Genomic DNA, 24979 nt, shown 5'->3' with positions numbered 1-24979 from the left:
TGACAAGAGAATAACCATTTTATTAAAGATACAGTACACTCAGTTTAGTTTAATACTGATTTCCCTGCTTTTAACTATCCCTATAATACATTCATTACTCCAAATTTCAACATTAGATTGACTTTATACTCATTTGCCAAATACTGTCTGTAATCCGGAGGAAAAAATACACCAGAGGCGTGCATATATATCTATATACAGAGAGAGATATAAATATATATACACGGTTACACAAGAGTTAAATTCCTCTATAATGTACAAAGAACAGGGAATATATAATTTCTCTCTCTTCTTTACATTTGTGTTTGAGACATTCAAAAGGAGAGAGATCTAAACCAGCTTATGTGGTATCACCTTTACTTATATTAAGTAGTACACACATCATCAACTCTATGACTGAGTAATCTCATCAGGAACTTCACATGCATTAAAATAAGCATGGCACAGTTTCACTCATAACAGTGTGTTCTGTTTGTTTTACATTTTCTTCATTTCTTGTAAGGATTTTGCTTCTTAGAAAATCCATAATTATTAAATACTGAATTTTCTGTTTTACATTCATCTGGAACAAAATTCAGACCAAAGGGGAAATAAATAAATTATTCATCAAAAAAGTCTTGATTTCTGAATGGACTTCTAATAAAAACCTGTTACAGGATACAAATTTGCTGGAAGATTTTTTTTGTACATGCACAAAAAACCCCACAGTCAGAAAGAAAAAAAATCTCCCAAGAGTGAGACTATTTAAAGTCATAAAATCAAGTTACTGTGCTGTGCACAAAAGCCCTCTGAGGAGTTCAGATGAACAGAAGCACTAAAGACAATAAGATACTTTTCCAAAATATAAATCTTTTCTTAAATATATTTATATATGTACTTATGTACAACTCTACAGAAGCTGAAAGACCATGGAAAGGGATGTTATCAACGTGCACAGCATAGAGGTTTCTTTATAAAAGGTTTCTCCACAGTAGCTTGTTTGCTTACCTGCTTCATGATATTTTAATAAACAAAATTTCACACTGTTAAGAAATCTTGCTGAAATAAAGGCACTACTGATCTCTAGGTAGCGCACCAGAGCTCATGTATTCTTTGATCAAGAGATAACAGAGCAGATGAAAATAATAAAGAGCTCATCTCTTAACTCATTCCAGTGTCAAAAGCGTTACAAAATCGAAAAACGTACAACTGCAGCTTTAAGAGCTTAGTGCAAATATGAAAATTAACAGCATAATTTTAAAGATCTTTAAATAAGCTAAAACATAACTAGTTGGTTTTTTCTACTATAGGTAAATGACATAAGCCTTTCTTTAAAGATCATACAAACCCAGAAGTTGGAAATGAAAATGGCAGGAAACTGCCTAGTAAATTGTTTATTTTAATTTTAGCTTAGCAAGGGCAGAATAAAGTATTTGGTTGTGGAAGATCAAAATATATCTTTAAATCTGTTGTTTGTGAAAAAGTTAGGAGGGCAAGGGCGGCTGTCCTTTTTTCCCTGATGTTAGCACGCTTGAATGCTGGTGGTGGACCTGGTCCAACTAATGCACAGAGCAAAGTTTATTTTCCCTGGTCCTCTCCTGCATCAGAAGGTCTCGTCGTCATTGCAATTTGTAGCCCAGTGCCCAAACACTTCACAGATTTCACAATAGGGGCGTTCTTCTTTTCGGCTGCCATGGTAAGTTGAATGTGGAGGTTCATCTGGTGCCTGTGCTTGAGTTGGACAATCTTCAGTGTCATGGAGATCGAAACAATCACAAATGTCACAGAAAAGGCGAGGTTTCTTCTTGACTTGGTTTTCTTCCTCACTGTCAAGATGAAAATTGGACAATTAAAGCTGGACACTTTCTTTTTAATACACTATAATTTTGTTACTATATTTTTATTTATTCATTACATTTATATCCCACCTTTCTTCCTCTTGCAAAGAACCCAAGGCAGCTTACATGATCCTCCTCTCCATTTTATCCTCACAACAACCCTATGAGGTAGGTTAGGCTGAGAGTCAGTGATTGGCCCAGAGTCACCCAGTGAGCTTCATGGCCGAGTGGGGACTAGACCTCAGATTTCCTGAGTCTCAGTACAACACTTTAACCACAACACCACAGTCTCTTTTTTTTTGCTTGAATTGTGATTTTAAAGTAGGGGTGGGAAACCTTTTCCTCCATGAGGGCCATATTCCCTCTGGAGAACTGGTTGGATGCTGTATACTGGCAGTGGATAGGGCCAAAGCCAAAAGTGGGACAGGTCACCCATCTCTCTTTCCCTCTCTGCCACATCCTTCTCTGCCCCTCCCCTTCCCTCCTTACCCACATCCAACCACCCCACAATCCCCTCTGCCGTTCACAGCTGAACAGCAGTGCAGTGGGGGAGATCACGGGGAGGGGAGGTTTATACCTCCCTGTAATCTCCCCACACTGCTCAGCTGATTAGTGGGAAACAGCTGAGCAGCAGGGAAAGGGGGACCAAGTAGGAGGCAGGGCCAAGGAGAAAGGGCAGGACTTGGGAGGAGAGGCAGCAGGATGGATGGGGAGTCCCCAGAATGCATCTGGCCAGCAGGTGTTCCTCCCTCCTGTTCTAAAGAGACAGGCAGGGCCATGGGGAAACGCCTGAGAAAAAGCATCACAGCATTACACCGACTGGGCTGGGAAAATAACATTTCTGCCTTCTGGGCCAATTTAGATATGAACTGAACATTAGGAAGTACATCATGCCTCCCACAGAAACTTTCCGCACTTCCCCATGGAAGCCTGTCTTTTGCTGTAGCAAGCCATACAAAAATAATTATTGCTTATTGAGAATTGCGAGTGTATCTAGCAATTTCTGTAGATTTAAGATTTACTTTAAATTATTTTTAATGCAGATGCAAGTAGCCTGAAATTCATACCAAGGATTCACAATGGTTTAAAAGAGCACTGTCACATGTCCTTCACTAGCTCAATGGCATGAATGCTAAAATGCAACCAAAATGATATAGTATCCCAACTGATACCGTAAGTGACCAACCTGTCATAATTAATAGCTTCTTCCTCATTGCCATTGAGAGCTGCCTCAGACATCATTTCCACTTTTAATTTCAGCTCTTCATTTTTCCTTTGAAGATCCACAATTACAGAATTTAGGAAGTCAATCTGAAGGGTTTATGGTGGGAAGAAAGATGAGAGGATTAAAAATACAAGAACATTTAAGGGGAAGCTTTTGCAGAAAGCATCAACTAAAAACCAGAGTACATGGCATAAACGATGCACAGGGCAGAAGTGGGGCACAGAAAAACAAGCTGTGCTGTCTTTATTTACAGAATACCTAAAAATAGTCACTTTTAAGTATTAAACAGCAATGATCAACCTCATTATAGAATAATGTGGAAGTGAGAACTGTCACACCAGGAAAGTGTGTCTTCCAAGATAATGGTTCTTTGAGATAAGCATGTTTTGATATGGGGCTGAGAATTTTGCTATCCAGAAGCTGTCTAGAGTGGTACACAAGGCTGGCCCAGTCAGGAGGTGGGCCAAAGGTGTAAATCCAGGGGGCAAGTTTAAGGGTGGCACATTTTTTAGACAAAATCTAAACATGTAAGAATTGTTTTGCTGGCTTGGACAAAAGACTGATCTAGTCTAGCGTCCTGTTTCACACAGTGGCCAATTAGATGCCTCTGGGAAGCCTAGAAGGAGGACATGAAAGCAGATACCGCCCTTGCCCCCAGCAACTGGTATGCAGTGACACATTGCCTCTGAACATGCTTCTGAAGTGCCATAAGGCCATCATGACTACTAGCCATGACTCCTCCTCCACGAATCTGTCTAGTCCTCCTTTAAAGCCATCCAGGCCAGTGGCAATCTCCACATTTTGTGGCAACCGATATTATACATTAATTGTGTGGTCTGTGAAATGCTTTGTTTTGGCTGTTCTGAAACTACTGCCAATCAAGTGTATTTGGTGATCCCGCAGTCTAATATGGGTGAGGGAGGAAAAAGAAGCTCTATCCACTCTCCTCTCCACAGCATACATAATCTTATAACTTTCTGTTATATTTACCCTTAGTCACCTTTTCTTTTAAACGGAAGTCCAAAATGCTTTAGGCTTTTCTTGTGAGAAATAACCTCCTGATCAGTTTGGTTGGCTTTTTTTGCCCTCCACAACCCCCTTTTCCAGCTCTATGCTATCTCTTTGAAAAAGTGATACCCCTAGGCCCTAACCTCAATGGCTCCCCATCCTCTTGGAGAGATGGCAGGACAGAAAGAACTCTTAAGGTGGCCCTGGCAGATTCCTTAAATAGCTGGTAGCTCAGAAGAACATAAGAAGAGCCCTGCTGGATCAGACCAAGGTCCATCTAATCCAGCATTCTGTTCAAAAAGTGGCCAACTAGTTCCCTGTTGGAAATGCACAACCATGATATGAGTGCACTAACACTCTCCCGGTCCTGTTCCCAGCTGGTGTAGGTATACTGCCTCTGATACTAGAGGGAGCCCTTACCTATGGAGGTAGTGGGCTCGCCCACACTGGAGGCGTTCAAGACAAGGCTGGACAGCCATCTGTCAGGGATGCTCTAACTTGGATTCCTGCATTGAGCAGGGGGTTGGACTCGATGGCCTTGTAGACCCCTTCCAACCCTACTATTCTATGAGCATATAGCCATCAGGACTAGTAGCCATGGATAGCCTTATCCTCCATGAATTTGCCCAATCTCCTTTTAAAGCCACCCAAATTGGTGGCCATCACTATTATCTTGCGGTAGCATTCAACAGGGTAGTAGGAGTTGGTTCACAACCCCCTCAAAACTTTGTCTTGAGGCCCAATGAGCCCTATTGCCACCCCAGGTGCCTGAATAATTTTTCATGTAGAAGATATCAGAATAGTAGGGCTTCTTCCACACTTGCTTGGTTGACTCGGCCCACTAAATAGAGAACTACTCATCTCTAGGTAGGAAAACTCTGGGTCAGCCTCACAAGAGATAAGGCAGTAACTGTCTTGCTGGGCAAAACTAAGGTGATTAAACCTGACAAAAGGCATTTAAAGAAGCAGAGAAACAGCTGAAACAAACCATATGCTGATTGGAGGAAAATTTTCCCAGCAGCAGATGAAAGCAAGGGCAAAAGGGAAGGTGAGAAGGGATGGGGTGGAAAAAAGAAAAAAAAAAACAAGCATTAGTATGTTAATTACACTACTTGCTATTAAGTCTATATGCAGCGTGTTACCTGGAAGCTGACCTGGAGGACATCATCTTTGGGTTCCCCCCTCCAACCCTTTACCCAATACAACAAAGCTGCATTTTTAAATAGTCCTGAATCTGTAAAAACTGCTGAAGTGATGGTTATCAGTTACCAGTAAAATTCACCATTTGAGAAAGACTCTGGAGCCCCAGCATTAATGCCTCTCTCTAAGAAGCAGTGAGCAAGACCTCAGAAATACAACACAGCTCTTCCCACACCCAGTCATGTTTTTTCACATCCATCTTTGGCTCTTCTTTCACAAAGCCAGTCAACTCTTCACACATTACGCTCATCCATGGTATCAGTTGCTGAATTCTGGGTTGTTGCAATTTGTGAAAGCAGCTGTGCTAACAAAGCATGGTTTGTTAACCATGAACAACCCAGAGAGAGAGTCCATGGTTTGTTGTTGGGCTGTGAACTCTGAGTTATTTAAACCACGGGTTGTCATTATGTGTGAACCCAGAATCACAGGTTGAAGGCCCTATAATGAGGCAGCCCGATTCAGGTGCATCAGGCAGCGTGGAATGGGAACAGCAGTGAATTACACCACTCTTCCCATGCAAAGGGCCTACTGCCTGCCCATCCGCACTGCCGCAGCCACTGCCACCCTCCCTACCTGTTTGGCTGGCCGGCCAACTGGCAAACAGTTTGTGCCTACCCGCCCAGCTGGCTGGCAACAGTGGTGGTGGCAGCAGTTCCTCCTCCTCCTCCCTCCCTGCTCATCGGCCCACCGGCCAGCTGCTCCCACCTTCTGCCCCAGCCACAGGGCTCCTGGGAGAGTCAGTCGAAATATCATGAGAGGTCCCGAACTCTTGTGGGAGTGGCTGGGACACTGCAAGAGGTCCTGAACTATCGTGGGAGTGGCTGGGACCTCTCGCAGTATTTCAGCCAGCTCCCAGGAGCCCTGCAGCTGGGGCAGAAGGTGGGAGCCGCTAGCCAGCCAGACAGCCAAGCAGGGAAGGAGGGAGCCGCTGCCATCACTGGCCACCCACCTACCAGCCAACCAGAAGAAGTGGGGTAGGGGCTGCAGTGGTGGCACTGCGGCCACCAGCACCAGGGTCATCAGTGCCACCTTGCTTGAGGCAGCAACATGGCTTGGGCCGGGGCTGGTGGATTGTTCGTAGGTTGTTTGGCCATGGGTTAGGCCAAATAAACCACGGGTTAGTGTTATGTCTGAACCATTTTCTTGTATGACCCTGCTGATTCTTCCTCATCTTCACGGCTGGCCCCAAGCTTGAAACTCTCCTTGTTCTTCCTCCCCATCAGCAATTAAGGGGGTGAGAGTCATCTGTGTAACCAACTTGTCAAATTCTACTTCGCAGCAAGTAAGTTATTACTACGTGGGGCTAAGAGGGAAGAAGTAATACCTGGCTTTCTTGGCTGTTTTCATTCTGGAGGGTGCTGCTGGCTGCGTCATCTTGGAAAAGAAGAAAAAATTAAAAGGTGTGAAAATACTTTCAATCTTGAATTGCTTCCATCACGACTGAAAACACACAGAGTTCTTTGCTCGTCAGGAGCTTACAGTGTCAATAAATAATCACAGGTCAACAGAAAGAACATGTGCTGATACAGTTGGAACTTAACTCTGGTGACCTGGCCTAAGAGAGAGGGTCTGGCCACAATTATCCACATTCTGGTCAAAACCCCCTCACAGTTGGAGTAATGTAATGTGCTGTACATAGGGCTGCTCTTGAAGACTACTTAGAAACTTCAGTTAGTACAAAATGCAGTGACAAGTTTACGAACTGGGACTAATTGAACATTGAATCCCAGCTTTGAAACAATGGCACTGGCTATTGATCTGGTTTTGAGCACAATGCTGGTTCTTACCTTTAAAGCCCAGAACAAGCTGGGTGGAGGCCGTGCGTCAAATGCCCCTGCCTTCTGAAGTGAGACTGGCAGTGACCAAGGAAAGGGTCTTTTCTGTTGTAGCATCCTGTCTGAGGAATTCTCTCCATGGGGATGCTTGCCTGCCACCAACTCTACTATCTTTTTGCCACCATGTAACGACATTTTTATTTGCCCAGACATTTAATGTTATATTTTAGATCTCGAGCTGTATATGGAGCAGTTTTTACTTGATTGTGCTGATGCTGCTTTTAAATATAGCATTTTATTATTATTTTAAAAGTACTTAAAAACTGCTAGAAGCTCCTAAGGTCTTTGCACTGATGAGTGATATGTACAAATTGTAATAAGTACAATAAAATTCTTTGCTGTAAGTGAAATGGCAATTTAAGGAAAAATAAAATTACCCATTTAAACTGTACACAAATCCCTCCTCCCATTTGACAGAGGAAGTGAAGTTTGGGTGATTTTGCTAAAGGAAAATGGATACCCAGCATGGAGGTGTATCAAACAACAGCTGTGGAGCCCAATGTTACTCTTAGACCACCCTGGGTTTGCACTAAAGTCCGTACTGCAGGACACCTGGACTGTCTGTAATCACCTTCTGACTAGAACAGGATATGGTCATGCTCTTTGAGTGAGCATCCTAAAAGGACATATTATGAAGTTCCCCCAAATTCTGCTGATCTGGGAAAATGTGGTCTATGTGGATGGGGACTAGGGTTTTTTGGTCTTGGAGAAGGGCAGCAAAACAGGTCCTATAAGATGACAAGGCCTTGCACAACCCAAGACGAGATGCAGACTTCTTGCATAAACTTTTTGGCCAGCCACTGTGCTCTGATTGCCTTAATTCCTCTGTGTTAACACTTGCAAATTTCAGATCTTGCCTCAGGACAACAACTACAGAAGCCCCCACCATGAAAATATTTTATGCTGATTTCTAACCTTCCTCTTTAAGCCAAATAGAAGGAAAAATAAGAAATTAAATGTCTTTTAAAGCTGTAATACCCTGAAAACCCAATACTGTGTAAGCAAGCATGCCTACATTACTCTTTTGTCACCTTTGTTTAAGACCATCACCAAAATCCCCCTGACTAACTTGCTCACCTGGACCTGTGAAAGATAGAAATATGCACCCATCTTTTCCACACATAAGGAAAGAAAGAGAATCCCATTGTCTTCTTTCTTCCCTTAATATCTGACACCTAAAAATCCATTTTCCAACATCCATGAGTAATCTTAGAAGACTTGTTTTATTCTGATTACTACATCCTGAGAGAAAAAGGATAAAAACAGCAACCCAAATTCATAGAACACGCAGCGAGGGAGAGAAGAAAAGAGGACTCCTTACATCCTTTCTGCTCAGAAGAGCAATCCTCCCCTTTTCTCCCCTTCTTTCCCTGAGAAGGAACTCAACAGAACTTCCCATCACTTCACAAGCCAGCAAATAAGGAGAGGTAAATCCTTGCATCATCTTCTATTCTCCTTCTCTCTTTTCTTCCCTTTTCCTAATATTCCACCCAATACCAAACTCCAAAACTCCTAGGCTTTAAGCTCTTTCTCCATCCACTTTCTCCCCCAGACCCTGCCTTTGCTCTCACACCTCCTCCAAACTCTCTCTCACAACTCCCCAAAGGAGTAGGTTTCTCCCCCATTCAAATAATCTCAAGCTGAAAGTTCCTTCTCTCCTCCCCGTACTTTCTCCTCCTTCCTACACACACACACACATATGATTTTCTATGCATCTCAGTGTACTTCACTTTAAATGCTTGTCTTTAACCTTCTGAGTGTTAATGTATGATTCTAATTCCTCAAACGTATGTATACTTCTAATTCCCCTGACGTGTGATTTTAATTCATTTTACATCCCTCTTTAATAAATCAAAGAATTGCTTTCAAAGACCTTGTGGTCTCTGACTCTCTCAACTTTTGGGGGTATCAGGTTTTCCTAAGCACCCAGAGTTCACCACCAAAAGATCCCTCAAGTGTGTGTTTGGTTTACACGTATGTGATATGCATGTCCATGTAAATTAAAGCATACTTCCTAACAGACAGGAGGCTTGCCTACCTGTCCATAAATTACAGGCACACTGATGCCACTAATGAGTTCACATGTAACAATAATATTGCTACCATTAGGTGCACCATCAGGTTCAAAATGTTGCCTCAAGAAGAGCTCCATCCCAACAGGGTTTCTCACTATGAGAAAGAACACACTAAAGAACACACGACTGGTGTATCCCCCTTCCAGTTTGGATTTGATTTCTTGCTTAACTCCCTTGTGTGACAAGAGGCAAGGATCACATGAGAACCGATGACGGCACTTTCACACATCCAAAATGGCATCAAGTAATAACATCAACAACGTAACAGTAATGAGAGATCTCACCCCAATTGAACTACTAACACTAAGTCATTTCCTTCTTTGAGAGGATGATTTAGACGACGTGGGTTTTTACTACCGCATGAAGGCTTCTGCTGTCACTGCATGGAGGGATCCCCACTTAACTGTGCCATCGGAAGGGATCCAATGTGTGATACACTCTGGAGCCAACCCATGTTCGGCAAGCTGCCACAGCGAAAATGCAGCAGACAGACCAGAGCTGGTTTTACCTGAGGAGCTAGGAGGTTTCTGGCTGTCTCTGAGCTGCTGTTCCAGATTCTTTACTTTTAGCTCAAGTTTCAACTTATCAGACTCCAATGACTGAACTACTGAATGCAAATTCCTCGCAGTGGCATTCTCTCCACGGAGCACTGTGACCTGCAAAAGTAAAAAGAAAACAAGAAAAAAGGGAGGATGTAGGCAGAAAGTAAATCTAGTAAGAGGACACTGGAATAAATAAATGAAGCCTATATTAATCACAATAACCAGAAATGTTCACTCTGTTTGGAGAGCATGTGCCTCTGACCACCAGAAGCTGGGGATAAATACCATTGTGCTGCCTCTTCTTTTGAATTTCCATAAGATATCTGACTGGCTACTGTACAAGGCCAACTTTTCAGGTTAATTTTTTTGGTGCAAAGATACCAGGAGGTGGCTTTATCTTGTCATTTTAATTTGTTGAATGTTTCATTTGAATGTGTCCTCATGTGGCAGGACCTGGTATTTACACATCAAGGCCAAATCGTTTCCCATGGAAACAAAAGAATATAAGAGTGGGCCTGGATCAGACCAAAACTCCATCTAGTCCAGCATTGCACTTCCCGCAGTGGCCGACCAGATGTCGACATGACTTCCCCCATGCCAGTCCACCCAATCACAGGGATCATCATCTGAGGCTATCCTCTGGGAGCCCCCACTAATTGAGGTAAAGGATGTAGCAATTGGGAAAAGAGCGTTTTCAGTGGTAGCTCCCTATCTTTGGAATGCTCTCCGTAGAGAGGCTCACCTGGCACCAACATGGATGTCATTTTGTTGCCAGACAAAGACATTTTTACTTTCTCAGGCTTTTTAGACCTCTTTGGATCTTTTAAATGTTTTTGAGTCACTGAGGTATGTTTATAACCTGCTGTGTTTCATGATTATCATCCCTTTTACTGACTTCACAATGTCATTTGTATTTTTTATTATCGTATTTTACTTTTAACTGTAACTGCCCAGGAGCACTTATTGCTGAAGATGTGATAAATTAAATAAAATAAAATATAATTACAATAAATGGCTCCAACAAACCTACAAGCAGGGGCATGAAGCCAGCAGTATTCCTACATTATTTGTCCCCAGCATCTAGTAGTCAAAGACACACAGCGTCTCAACCTGGGGATTCCACACAGTCATGATCGCTAATTGTTTAGGAACGCAGGAAGCTGCCTTATACTGGGCAGGTTTGCATGTAATGAGAAGCCACTGTGGGGGAATTTCCTCATGGGGGTTCTTGCCATAGCAGGGGCCACCATTTTGAATTTTCGAGCCGCAGCAGGGATGCATCACACCTTCTCATTACGTGCAAACTCAGCGAAGGGGGGTTGTTGGGGTGATTGACAAGCCAACCGCAACCCTAAAACAGCCCATGGGTTCTGGGTGGCATGTCAATCACCCCAACAACCCAGCCTCGCATGTAACAAGAGGCCGCAGCAGCAGCGTGGATTGCCAATTTAGCGCCTCTGGGCGCCGCAACCCGCCATGGTTAATAAGCTGCAGCGATTGTGAGAACCAGGTCATGGGTCAGACCACCGGTCCATCTAGCTCAGTATCGCCGACACTGAATCACAGCAACGGCTCTCCAGCATTTCAGGCAGGAGTTTTTCCAGCTCTACCCAGAGATGCCAGCATTGGTGCAGCGGCGCCAGGGCTAACAGGGATGCAGCACCAACAACTTCTTATTAGCGTGTGCCGCACCCTCCCCCTCAGAATCCCCTGCTCCCTCTGAGCTGAGCTGAAATCCTCACAGTAGGTGGGGGGAAATGAATTTTTCCCAGCAACAATATATTATTCCCTGTTGTAATGTAAAGTATTTTGGGGTGGCTTGGTCTTGAATGGGCAATTCAGACCCATTCACTTTACAAAAGATCTCCTGATGGAGATGAAAACTGCTAGAACTAGTTTGTTGATATCTCAACAATACTGCCTGAATTTCTGAAGTCTCCTTGGGGGCATGGCTACGGGGACTGTCACGATGACCACCTGCACTTCAACATTTGCCACTAGCTGTATCACTGCCTGTGGGGGTTAAACTTGAGACCTGCATGCAAAGCAGGTTCTCTACCACTGAACTACGGCCCTTTGTGTCATTTACTATGGCCCTTTCTGTATTTATAGATCATCTAAGCCACTGGTCATCACCACTGCATAACATTTCATATGGCAAACGTGACTGAGAAAGGCTAGGACTGCTTGTGTGAAGAGGATGGGTGGGAAGGGGGGTGCTTTGTGAACCAGCCCCATGTCAGTAGATTGCGTGAATCATATGCTTCTAAAATTTGTACCTCATTTTTGAGTTTTTCCAGTTCTTCATCTCTCTCTGTAATCAAGGCACTAGTAATACTGATGGATTTCTGTAAGCTAGCCCTCTCTTCATCAATTTCTTTTTTTAAGTTGGATTCTCTAAAAGAGAGAGTCAGACAGGTTCAGAAGACTTGTTCCATTAACACTGCTTTAAAACCAAGAAAAAGAGAGGCTGATTTCTAAAACATATTATATTAGTGAAACGGTTATTATCAGAGAAGTATCAGTTCTAGTTTTTTGACTGAGACTTTATATTTGGCAAAATTATTTGGAATTTTACAACAGTGGAAATAAAGTGAAAAGTTGTACCTACGTAGATTCATGCCAGAATCTGCATATCATCGTATCCATTTGAATTTAAAGGAAGATGTTAATAGGATTGGGAGATAGAGAATTGAAAAGGGGGGGGGGGGAAGGGTTGCACAAAGTGAGCCTAACTTCAGATTTCGTTACTTCTTGGAATAGTTATTAACAAGCAACAAAAAGTACATGCAAGGCTTAGTTACACACTTGTCATGCAAAGCAGGGATGAAGCTGGAGTTATCATTTGGTCCTCACTAATTTCTGTTAATGTCAGTATTTCTGAAGAAAGCAATTTTTGAGTCTTAGTAATTGGGAGCATTTTAACAGAGGGCCTTTTGGCCTGTAACAGAGTAAAACAAAAGAGGAAGAGCTCCAAAGGTTGTAAGCTAGTATTACTCGGCGTATAAGACACCTAATCACCTACTCTCTTTTTGCATGCCTCTCAAGATGTTATTTCCCAAGCAATACAGATTTTTAGAACAATACCAGAGAGATTATATTTGTGGATCTTCAGTACAGCCTTGCTGGGCTGTGTGGCTGGAAGTTGTTTATATTTGCCTACATCCTAAAAGTTGTTTCATGGCATTCTGGAGGGAGGGAGGGAGGCAGGTTACACCTCTCCCAACATCCTGTGAAGGCTTGGCAGCTGGAGCTTCAGACTTCGATAAAGCATTTGATATCCACTAGGTTGATACACAGAACATTTAAAAATTAAGAAAGTACTTTTAGAGACCAATTACAATGATGAGATGCCTATCAAGTATAAATTATAGGTCTGAAAATCCATGCATATGCACTTGAAGTAGCCTAGCTATTCTAAGACTACTTAGAATACTACAGCTAAGTTCCTTTCGGGCTTCCTTGAGTCACTTTGGACACAAGTATTTAACTGCCTTGACTTTTCAATATTTTTTTAATCACTGAATCAGTCCTCAAATTACACTGGGCCCTATCCTTTTAGCTTTTGTGATCACCCCCTTAAGTATAAGCAGGGTAAGCCCTGGTTAGTACTTGGATGGGAGACCGCCTGGGAATCAGGCTTCCTGCATTGAGCAGGGGTTGGACTTGTGGTCTTGTAGGTCCCTTCCATCCCTATGTACCTATCTATCTATGTACCTTTCTTTCTATGTACCTAATATTTTTAGAATGCCATAGGAGTGACTATGATTTGACTAAAATTGCAGGGAAGTTAGGCAGTGTGGCTTGTGGAAGGGCCCTCCTATCTTTCTCCTAATCATCCCCCAATCCACAGAGAACTGCTCTAAAAGCCCCACTGAAAAGAATGGGATGGTACTGTGCAATTCCCATTTGTTTCAAAGAGAGCTGTGCAGGAGGTGCTGCCAGGGGGTTAATGTCCTTTACCAGGGAAGTGGTTGACTGTTTTAAACAAACAGAGCAATTGTTATGGGAGGAAATTAAGATCTGCTAGAGCGGCAGGGGGAAAGACAGGGAGGGAGGGAGGGAGGGAGGGAGATCATGCATGCCCAGATAGAGCAAAATGCAAAAATGAAGAAAGAAATAATCAATAGTCCTGACCTAAAGATTGTTAAATGTCCACAGTATCTACAGTTAGTGAGAACCATGATAACCAGCATGTGAAACACAGTACGATCCTTGCAGTAGCCCAGGATAAATGGCAAAACAAGCAACAATGGTGATACATCACAGAAGTCCTTTCAAAGTTATGCAGATGTTTATTCTTAGTAATGGAAGCAGCAAGTGGAGAATCTGGGATGTACAGACATAGAGGCACACATCACAGCTGCATCAGATGTTTTTTCTTCAAAGACAGAGGAAGAATTGAAGAAACTGAGCCACAGCCCTGAACAGCTGCCCAGAGCAGGTCTCCTAAACAGCAGAAATGCGGTGTTTTTGTTCCAGAAAAGCACAATGACATTTAAGCCCAACTCTGATTCTTCAGAATGTTTGAGCATGAGTGGAAACTACTACATGACAAGTGTTGACCCCTCACTGCTCAAGCAACAGCAATGGGTCTTGCAGAATTACTAGGGCCACCTGTGCAAGAAGCAAAGGAGGTAACAAAGGAGGTGCTGTGTCTAAAATCACAGCAACCCCACAGGCTTGCTGGCACTGAACTATGTACACTCTGAGGTGTGAGGTTAGGAGTGCAAGCATGTAGGTAAACTCTGCATACACAAAGAAGCCAAATTATGCAGATTTGAGTGTATTCATACAGGAAATGCCAGAGGTCATGGAGAAGCGTAGAAGCTACTCCTGACAACCATGCGAGTTAGTAACTTAGTTAATAAAAGAAGAATTGAAATTCTCAGGATGCCAGTCTTTGCAGCGGGTGGAAAAACATTGTGCTTCTGGGGCAACATGTGAAATACGCACAGCTTTGGGGGGTATTCACAGCTTATCATATGAGCTCTTCTTTTGACCACTGATGTTCCAACACTTCATGGCCCTTCTGTAGGTTGCTGGTAAATACTAGGGCGGCAATGTTTAATACTTCTGGAAGTTATCATCTTAAAAGAGGTATTATCTCTGGTGTGACAGAGGAATGCCTCTTCTAAGATGATGCCTGCTGCAACACATGTTTGCATCCCCTAAAAACAAAGGAAGCACGCTCAACTATTATTTTACTCATATGCAGATTTAATCAATTAACTAAAAGCCATATGATTAATCAACTTAGAAACTTTTGATCAGGTGACAGTGCTAATATATTCATTTCAAGTGCCCTTTCTTCTCAGAGACTTCTCACATTTGTTCCCTTCCAACCCCACCCAACTTTGAAGAGTCCTTCCTGTGCATACCCCAAACAGATCTGCCAGCACAAAACCCTCATGATATGTAACAGAGGCTAATGTTTCACTTGCCTCCTATTCCCAGCATTTAGAACTGGCCCAAGCATTAAGCAAAGTGAGGCAGCCCACCTCAGGTCACAATGAGGTGTCATTAAAGGGCAAACAAATTATTCATTTATTGTTTTTTTTATTACTGTAGGGGTAAATCCTCTTGGAAATTCTGCCTTGGGCGACAAAATGCCTTGGATACTCTCTGCCAATATTTATCCCTGGGTAAAAATGTGTGGCCAGTGTTGGGGTTAGTTAAACTGGAAGATGCATGTTGAGTTGTAAACTATGCACATGTGCACCAATATACATTTTGTATATATATCATAGCAATCTGCAAGCTCAGTTATGCTGAGAAACCTCATCAGTGTTCTTGTAAGATGGGATGCAGTTACCCTCAACCTGAAGTGTAATTTCATGGATCAAAAGATCCATTTAAGAACAGTTTCCAATTGGTTAAGTGGGGCAGGGCTCACATCAATTTTGTACAGTAATTTGAAGCGACATTTAAGGCTGCAAGGGGCTCAAATCCACCAGGGAGTATCTCCTGAGTATATTCTACTGAAATGAGCAGATATGTTCCACTGAAGATCTGTGCTCTCGTACAGGTTCAGGAGACATTCCTGGTAAATTACGCCCAGGGGTAGTTACCAAACAGATCAGTGGGTTACTCCCAATAACCCCCCTGCTAGAAATACCACCCAGATTCTTCCCTTGCCACAAAAGAAATCAAGTAATTCCAATAATGAAGCAAGTACCTTAAAGTGATACTGGGCAAGCTTTAAAAATGCAAGATAACAAGAACCACATGTTAGAAACATGGAAGAGAAATGCAAAATACAGTAAAGGAAGAACTAAATTTGCACTGAAGTGGATTCTGTTGCTGTTGTAAAAAAACCAAAAAACAAAAAGATTTAATACTGCTGAGTATTTTACAAAACAAAAAACAAAACAAAAAGCAAGACACTGAGGGAACAAAAGGCAGCCAAAAATATGTACAACAACTTTATTGGAGAAAAAAAAGTTATTTATTGTAACGTGGATAGACTTTCTTTAGTCTTACCATTAAAGACACACAGATATAGCAAAGGAAGCAAGGGTAGGAAAGGGAAGAGAGAGGAGTGAAATGAGTATTGAGAAAATAGCGCAGGCTCAGAGACAAGTCAGACAGTTAGCAAATCCACAATGGATCGAATGAGCTGAAGTAACACGGAGCCCCCTTTTTAGCTAGAGAGTCCTGAATATCTCTAATACCTACTTTCATATTTCACAAGGACCATTTTTGGGTATGAAAGAAAAAAAAAGAATTTTTATGGATGGAAAGGTGTTGGGGAAGATGGCTTGGAGCTGGAGGTCTGGCCACCCCACCCTGCCTGATATGTCCTATCTTTTGCATCACAACGCCCAAGAGGTTAGAAAGAAAACCTCTTGCTATTTCATGAGTGACAAAAATGGACATTTTTGGACGAGTCTCTGGTTAGTTTAACTCTTTGATCCACTGTCATACAACAAAAGCCTTGACTGACTGAATAAAAAGGTATATATTTTCTGCAGGCAACCTCTAAGCTTACTTCATGAATAGAATTAGTTCAAGTTTCCATGCAAGTAAGTTCGCTATTTTTCTGTTACAGTATTAAGTGGCACCAGCGTAATTGTTAGATGCCAAGAGCGTTAATTGAGTAGCATAAATTGAAAACGGAAAGCATCAATGACTCAGAATAATTGCACGTTTCTGGGGAGCATTCTTTCTTTCTGAATAAGCTGTGTCCCTGGTGGTGTTAAAAGGTTAAAATGGGATGTTTCATTCTCAGCTTCATAAGCTCAGCAGTGCCACTTCATGAAAATGTTTGAAGCTGATCAGTGGGAGGGCTTTGCGCAATTGTCAGATCTGTAAGTAAATACTCCAGAGGGTGCTAAAAATGGCACTGAATTATCTGGGTGCTGAAATGCAGAGAGGGGAGAGGAACATCTAACTGGGTAATAGAGGATGGCACGATTAGCAATGTTAAATGCTTCTTAAGGTCAAGCATTTCTACGCAAATTTTAGTGATGAGAAGGATGCAACTGTTTGCATGTAGTTAGTATTCCACATGCAAAGACATTTTGAACAGCAGAAGTGTGTAGCTATTTCAACTGCAGAAGGGTAGGAGGAATCAAAGAGTTTTATCATGGATTTATTTTGTCCCATTTTTGTTCCTAATTGTCTGTATGTACACCTATGCACACGTGCACAAAAGCTTACCTCTTTTTCATCTCTAACAACTGGTTATTGAGCACAGATCTCTCTTCGTCGAGCTGAAAGACAAAAAGAAATTACATTTACCATGCACACCAAGAATTAAATTGTCTACTTTCAATTTCAAACATTCTAAGCCTTTCCCTAATTTGCAGAGTTTCCATGGCAAAATAGTTTCTTCTTTCCAGAGATGCAAAGAGGGAAAAGGAAGGAAGGAAGGAAGGAGGGAGGGAAGGAAGGAAGGAAGGAAGGAAGGAAGGAAGGAAGAAAAGGCCTTCAACTTGGTCATGTTTATGGATATTGGTTATTCTTAGCTGATATGTAATACAAATGACCATCTCTTTCTCACACATATACATATACACAGCCCTCTTACCCCTCCCTCACACATTATTTTTTGGCTGCAGGGTTTTGTTGAGCACAAGCATGACAGGGCCCTCTTATATCCCTACTAATCCCATGGCCCGAGCCAACCTACCAACCCCTTACTAGGAGCTCCCTAGTTGGTCATTACCCTCTATGTCTCACAGTGAGCCTTCTGGTCCTAGGAGGCTGCTCACTTTATTAAAAAGGAAAAAGAAAAGCTTAACTGCAATCCATGGGAGCTTTGGCCTAGAACAGCCGTCATATTGTGCTGAGAATGTGCTGCAAGTCTAAAATAGCTATTTCAGTGACAGCACAAAGCACACCGCCAGCATCAGAGGACAGCTCATCTGCCTCCCCTACACAGGCGAACTACACATGCGATTGCTCTCAATTTCAGGGCTTGCTGTTCAGGCAAGATAAATTAAAACTCCAGAGATGGAAAGAGAAGAATCTGGGGATAAACACTACTATCCTTAAGTCTTTAAGGATACAACTGACAACATTTTGAAAGCTAAAAGCTTTAACAGGCCATATCAGAAAGAAACAAAGGTAGCCCATGGCATTTCCTCCCTTCAAGCTACTGAAACGAGTTCTGGAGTTTCAGCTCCAATTTGTTTGGAAGATGAACTTATGCATATTTTGTTTGGTCTTCTTTTTGCAGACCTGCCATTCCCTTCTTCGCATGCTGATATCCTTTTTTGTTTCTGCACAGTACTTTTCCCTACATGGACTCTGCAATTTATTCTCTGCTTCAAAGAGGGATCTTTTAATTAATTTCAAAGCAGCAACTTATTTATATAACCATGTAGGTAACACCTCCACTTCTCCTTCCCAGTATACGAAGTAAAGAAATGAATAAATTCAGGCCTTAACCTTTAGATGTCCACGTAAATAATTGATGAAACCATATTCATTAAGTTTGCAAAATCTGTTATGCATACACAGATTTGCTAACAGACACTGGCCAGAATTTATATTGTTACCATAGCAATACTGCTCAAAATACCTGCAACATATGTTGAAGATTTGTCACTCTTATCTTAGAAGGCACCAAATTGAAAGACTGAAAAATGAGGACATTCTGGGAACTTTTCTTTACCATTTTCTAACTTTCTCTGGACTGTAGATCAGAGGTTTTCAAAACTTCTAGTTTCAAGGAACCCTTTCCACACTGGCTTTTCTCCCATAGTTTTGTTATGGACTGCTCTTCTAGGGGCACACTCAGTTTACATGGGTGTAGGCCAGGCTGGTTAAATCTCACCATTGCTCTGTGTGAGCTGACAGTGTGCTGAGGAACACAAGAAACTGCTTATACCATTGGCCCCTCTAGGACCCAGTTCACACATAACAGCAGTAAATCATGGGTTAATTAATTAATGATTAATAACCCATGATTTGCCACAGTACATGCCAAATGTGTTCCACAGCTTTTTTGAATATTCAATTCCCAATCGGGCTGACTGGAGGTTGCTACGTGACGTCTGAACCCAGACACTATAGGTTACTTGTTAAACAACTCACAATTAACCTACAATTAACCTATAGTGTCTGGGTTCAGATGTCATGTGGCAAAAAGCCTGCGGCATGTGCCTGGCATGTGCCATGGCATATCATGGGTTAATTAACCCATGATTTGCTGCCGTTATGTGCGAACAGTCCCCTAGGTCCACATTGTCCATAATGACTGACAGCAGCTCTCCAGATCTTTCTCAGCCCTACCTGGAGATGCCAGCAATTAAATCTGGGATTTTTTACACTCAAAATCAGTACTACTGATTTATGGCCCTTCCCCCAAGTGTTCAAAGCCCTGCACACACTTAGAAGTGTTGTATAAATCCTAACGATGATTGACAACAGGGCCTTACATAATGGGGCAAAATCCCTGGAGCTTTGAAATCCATACAAACTATGCAAGAGGGCGTCTGCACCATGCCCTTTCATTGCAGTAGGGTCCTTACTGGAGAAGTTACTAGAGAATTGTGCTTTGTGGTGTTATTTTGAACTTTAAGAATTTAAAATTAAATTTAGTTTGCCTCCTTTGGAGCCATCCGTTCCCATGTCATTAACTCTATAGAGGAGGCTCTTCCCTTCTAGTTGGGGTTTTCATAAAGGTACTGTTTTGCCCTTGCAAAGATTACTAATCTGGGCTAATCCACCACATTAGGCTGTCACATATTTAGACCACCATGCCTTGTGCAGACACTCATTATTAGGTTGCCCTCCCTTATCCAACCATTTTAAGCCTCTTACAAATCAAATTAAAAAATCCATTTAAAAAGGGATGGCTGCAAACCAAATCCGCAAAGTGCTTTGCTGGTGCAGGTCCAGCTTTGGAGCGTATACCCACAATAAATTCTGCATATAATTTTAGTTTAAACTGATTAATCCAAAGATCCTGCTGGTTCTTTAAAGAGACAAAAGGACAAGAACTGTTGTCAGAGGCTGAAATGTAATGCCTGGACTCCTTGCGTTACTGCCCCAGTTTCTTTTTGGCTTCACAACAACCACCGATATAAGTTTTATTCCCAAAGCGAGACTAACAGCAGAGCTGTGGGCATTCTGCACATCCCCAGGTTGCTGCACAAGAACAATCAATTTGCTGTGCAATGTGAAACTTGTCAACCTGAGAAGGATATCAGCCTTTTTCTTTTTTAAATAATCCAGTTCCTAGTCTCCATATTTGCAATGAAAATTTGCAAAGAGAGGACTCCACACTGCTCTCCTCTCATTCTCTTGTGAGTTCCTTGCAAAAAAAAAAAAAAAAGGTTAATAATTCCCAATAATTTCAAAACCTGATTCATACTAGCAGAATTAGAGATATTAAGGAATTGTAAGCAGATACTTGGTTTATTCTGAGATTCTTCTCCAAAAAGTATTTGGATTTTTCTTTTACCTAGTACACTTAACATCCTGACTAGGAGAAGGCTGACAATAAAAATACAGATTGGCTGTGTTCGAATGTAGTGCTAAACCATGGTTTCATGTTACGAGAATGAGCCCAGCTTCACGCATTCCCCCTCCGACTCCAGTGCAGCTGCAAGGACATCGTAAGCTCACACTTCCGTGTCAGATTAACCACAATTTAGCATGTGGCCAGAACTCTAAACTGTGATTAATCTTAAGTATGGTTAGTGAAAACAAGGCAGCTTGAAAAGTATGGTCTGAAGTTCTCCAGTTTCCACTAGCATAGTTAAGATTTACCACCGTTTTTCTGGATGCAATGACATGACTTCTGAACTCCTCTTTGCAGACATGTCAAAGGAGAGGGAAATGCCAGGCTTGTCGTCATAATGCTAAACTGCAGGTTAGTATTACATCCATATCTACCCCACTATGTGAAAACATATCGCTCTCTAAGGATTTGGGGTCATTACGAAGCCCGTGTTGCCCTCACAGCTTTCCTTACCTCCTGGACTCAGAAGTTATCCATAAGTTGCTCCACTCACGTGCAAAGACCCAGCCAGCCCCAGTGGCTTTATGAAGGACCAAACATCTATCCCAGCCTTATAAGAAACCTCACAGCAAGCACAATGAGACTCATTTACATATATTCCATTTCAAAACTCTCTCTCTCTCTCTCACGCACACAAGCACGCACGCAAGCACGCACACACACACACACAGAGCGTGTTTGCAGTATTGGGAAATACAATATTCCTCAACATCCTTGTTCAAGCAGCATCCCTCGTACAAATTAGCATTGGCTGTATGTGTTGTTATTTTAACAAGCTGTTACAGAACATCACTCTAATGAGAATCCCATTATACCGGTGTTAATGTAAGAAAAACCAATGATTCGGGAAATTGAAACTCTAACCGAAAAGCTGACCATCCTCTAAGGTCTGTAAATGTAGACCTTCCACCAACATCAATGAGCACTTTTTCCATCAAACTCTCTTCTGCAAAGGATTTGTTAGGGGTTATGCAATCCTCCCCTCGTCTCAGATTCTTGTAAAGGTGATATTCGAGCACTTTGAAACCAAAGCGCTATAAATGTGGTGCCCTGGCGAAGGGCTGGTTTTGTGTGGCAAGGGTGAATTTTCAGCAGCTATTATTGCCTACAAAAGCCAATGCCTCAATAAAAACATAATTCATCTCTAAGCTGGCTCAGTTCATGCTGCCATATTGCTGATACTGCCAGGAACCGCTGCTCTATGGGAATTTGCATCCTAAAAGGTAAATTCCCTAAAGTCATAAGCATGTGTTGCAACATTTCTCTCTCATACACAGGCATGCATAGACACACGGCATGCTTAGCTCTTAAGAACCCACCTCCAGCGAATTCCACCTTTGGAAAACTGAAGCAAAAGGACTTACCTTCTGGTGACTTGTGACTTCCCCTTTGCCAAGCTCCCCGGCAAGTTTAATGTTCTCTTCTTGCAAGGCTGCAAGCTGCTGGGACTTCTCAGCCTCTGCCAGCCTTAGCGCTTCTCTGCAAGGACAGGGAATGCATGGTTACCATAGGAACAAGAAGGGCAGGGGGGTGGAAATGGTGGGAGAGAAATCAGCTTTGCAGCTTGCAAAAGAAAAAAAAGGAAGAGCCACGTGCTTAATGAGATCTCTAATAAAGAGTCAACCCACATCCCAAATGCCCTCCCTCCACCACCACCCCACCAGCATTGATCCTCGAAAGCAGAGCAGAAGGCATTAACATGGGACCGCTTCTATTTTGTATTACTCTATGCCACTTGAAACAATTAAGAACAGACCAAATACATACATTTACAGCTGTAAGTGGTTGGGTTAAACATAACTATTTAGTTTTCCCCTCACATTAATGGTGTGAGTTGAGAGAGGCTGATGAAGAATTCAGGCACCATAAACTCCCCCAGCCCCATACAACATGGACCAATCCTCAACATCTGGAATTACAGGATACTACAGCAACTAGTTTCTAAAGATTAAAGAAAACCCCAACAACCCCAGAGCAAGTGCAGGCTGAAGTACCCAAGAAGGATTAAGATGACCCACAAAGTAGCAATGATGTCATTGCCTTAATTTGAGCAAACGGTCATATTTCCTTACCACTGGGTGGGTCTTCAGTGCCCTTCAATTATCAGATGATTTTCAGTGCCACCTCTCCCCCTTTACCCCCGCCCCCGGGTTGTCTTTTCCCCTCTGTTTATTGCTTCTGTCTCTGCTGTTCGTGAGCAGCAGACATTCCACAGCTGGCCAACAGGGGGGAGAAAAATCAGTGATGTTCCAGACGTTAAAAAGTCAACCAGGTACCACGGAGGATAAGATGCGGATGCCTACAACTTGCCTTCTGTATGTGCGCATGGGAGCACTGGTGTCTTGCACTACTGCACAACTTGTTTACTAATCATTCCCGGACAACAATCAACTAAAGGGGAACATTGGGGGAAATGTCAAGAAGCAATACAATAAAAGCAGGCACACAATCCACCGTGTTCTTGGGTAATTTCCATCCACCAACAGATGGAACAGTCAAAACTGGTCAAGTTTGAAACCTTTTTTTATAGTGAACCAGTACTATTAACACCGCTGAAGAGCACTGAGATCATCTGCATCTTCCTCAACAAATAAGAACATGTTCTAGTGATTTGGCTTTCAGAGCTTAATAAGTAATCATGGCCAAGTTCTTCTGTAAGTGAACTTGGGTGACGTTTGGATTGTAGGACAGTAAGAACTAGGCCATGTGGCTAGTCCTTCCTGGAATTATGGGAGTTGCAGTCCAACACATCTGGAGGGCACCAGATTGGGGAAGACTGCCTAACACTGAGCCATATCAGCTGTCCATCTAACCCAGTGTGACCAACATTGCCTTGGCAGGAGGGCACGTAATGCATTATGCGGCTGCAAACATGCTTAATGCTTACCACTGGCTATACATGTGGTGAGGAGCCATGGCCAATCCTGGTTCTTTGTCACATGTACCAGTATGATAACAGTCGCAAATGTGTGCTTGTTGTATGCAATTTTTGCATGCATCAATATGTAAAAAATGTAATATGTAGAGCAGGCTTGAGAAGCTTAAACTGGAGGTGCTATTGCAGATTGGTTTCCTGATTGTGGTGTGTAGGTTACATCTGTTTATGATCAACTTTAAAAAAAAAAGGAGACTGTAGATGCTTAGTCTTTTAAAACAGTATGGCATCTGTAGAGAGCCAGCCGTTCATGCATGTAACACCCGCACACACCTGAGAACTGAGGTTGCCCCAATTACAAGGTGAAGTAGCACAGGAAGTCTGAGAGACGCATTCTTTTAACTGAGAAAAAAGCAGTTTCAAAGGCTGCAATTCTCCACTGCACTATGTAATATCTACTGTTTCATATATGAGTGTCCATGAATCCACTCTCACCGGAAATGTATCCCCTATGAGCTGGATTTCTTTCCACTTTTATTAGTTTGATTTAGAACAGATGCCACACCGATCAAGGGCAACTTCAGAACAAGCATCAACCAACTCACTTCCTCCCTAGTAACAATGATGGCCAACTGGGCATTTATGACTCTCTGACAAGAAATAAACTACTTTGTTATCAAGACTAAATTAGTATGACACAGGAGTCTGTGCTACGCAAAAGATGGGTTTGAGAATGCTATTCAGTATGAGTTTCTTTTATTCTTTTTACATGCCATCAATAATAAAAAGATAAATTTGGTATCTGCCCAAAGTTTTGTTAATCCTGGACCAAACACAAGAAGAATAAAGAGAGGTTTGGAAAAACAGATGACCTCCGTCCTTTAGCATCTTTCAATAAAACCTAAATAGCAATTTCTAAACAAATCTGGACTTGGCTGGTTATAATGTCCCCTGAATTGTATGTATGTATGTATGTATGTATATGTGTGTGTGTGTGTATATATATATGCTGTTGTTGTTGTTCAGTCGTTAAGTCGTGTCTGACTCTTCATGACCCCATGAACCATAGCACACCAGGCCTTCCTGTCCTCCGCTCTCTCCTGGAGCGTGCTCAAGTTCATATTCATTGCATCGGTGATGCTATCTAGCCATCTCATCCTCTGCCGTCCCCTTCTCCTTTTGCCTTCAATCTTTCCCAGCATCAGGGTCTTTTCCAGGGAGTTTTCTCTTTGCATTAGGTGGCCAAAATATTTGAGCTTCAGCTTCAGTATCTGTCCTTCCAATGAGCACTCAGGGTTGATTTCCTTTAGGATTGACTGATCTGACCTCCTTGCAGTCCAGGGGACTCGTAAGAGTCTTCTCCAGCACCACAGTTCGAAAGCATCAATTCTTCGGCGCTCAGCCTTCCTTATAATCCAGCTCTCACA

General features: G+C 42.4%; 1 protein-coding gene across 9 annotated transcripts in view; it reads right to left on the bottom strand.

Annotated features, from left to right (window-relative positions):
* CLIP1 (CAP-Gly domain containing linker protein 1) overlaps positions 1-24979 on the bottom strand; it is a 141349-nt gene continuing 116370 nt past the window's right edge. For 8 of the 9 annotated variants that reach the window (XM_084819237.1, XM_084819234.1, XM_084819235.1 and 5 more), the window contains 8 exons: positions 22042-22156; positions 17365-17417; positions 11982-12099; positions 9669-9816; positions 6575-6624; positions 5039-5044; positions 3004-3128; positions 1-1805 (listed from right to left, as the gene is read on the bottom strand). In XM_084819237.1, coding sequence (XP_084675363.1) covers positions 1583-1805; positions 3004-3128; positions 5039-5044; positions 6575-6624; positions 9669-9816; positions 11982-12099; positions 17365-17417; positions 22042-22156 — 838 coding nt within the window. In that variant the 3' untranslated portion in view covers positions 1-1582. The remainder of the gene's footprint in view (positions 1806-3003; positions 3129-5038; positions 5045-6574; positions 6625-9668; positions 9817-11981; positions 12100-17364; positions 17418-22041; positions 22157-24979) is intronic. The other variant, XM_084819240.1, reaches the window with a different exon arrangement.

This window comes from Heloderma suspectum, chromosome 13 (assembly GCF_057233095.1).
Source record: "Heloderma suspectum isolate Gila_16-S chromosome 13, 16-S_ref, whole genome shotgun sequence".
Lineage (NCBI taxonomy): Eukaryota > Metazoa > Chordata > Lepidosauria > Squamata > Helodermatidae > Heloderma > Heloderma suspectum.
The sequence above is the reverse complement of the archived record's forward strand: the minus strand, read 5'-3'. Positions and strand labels throughout refer to the sequence as shown.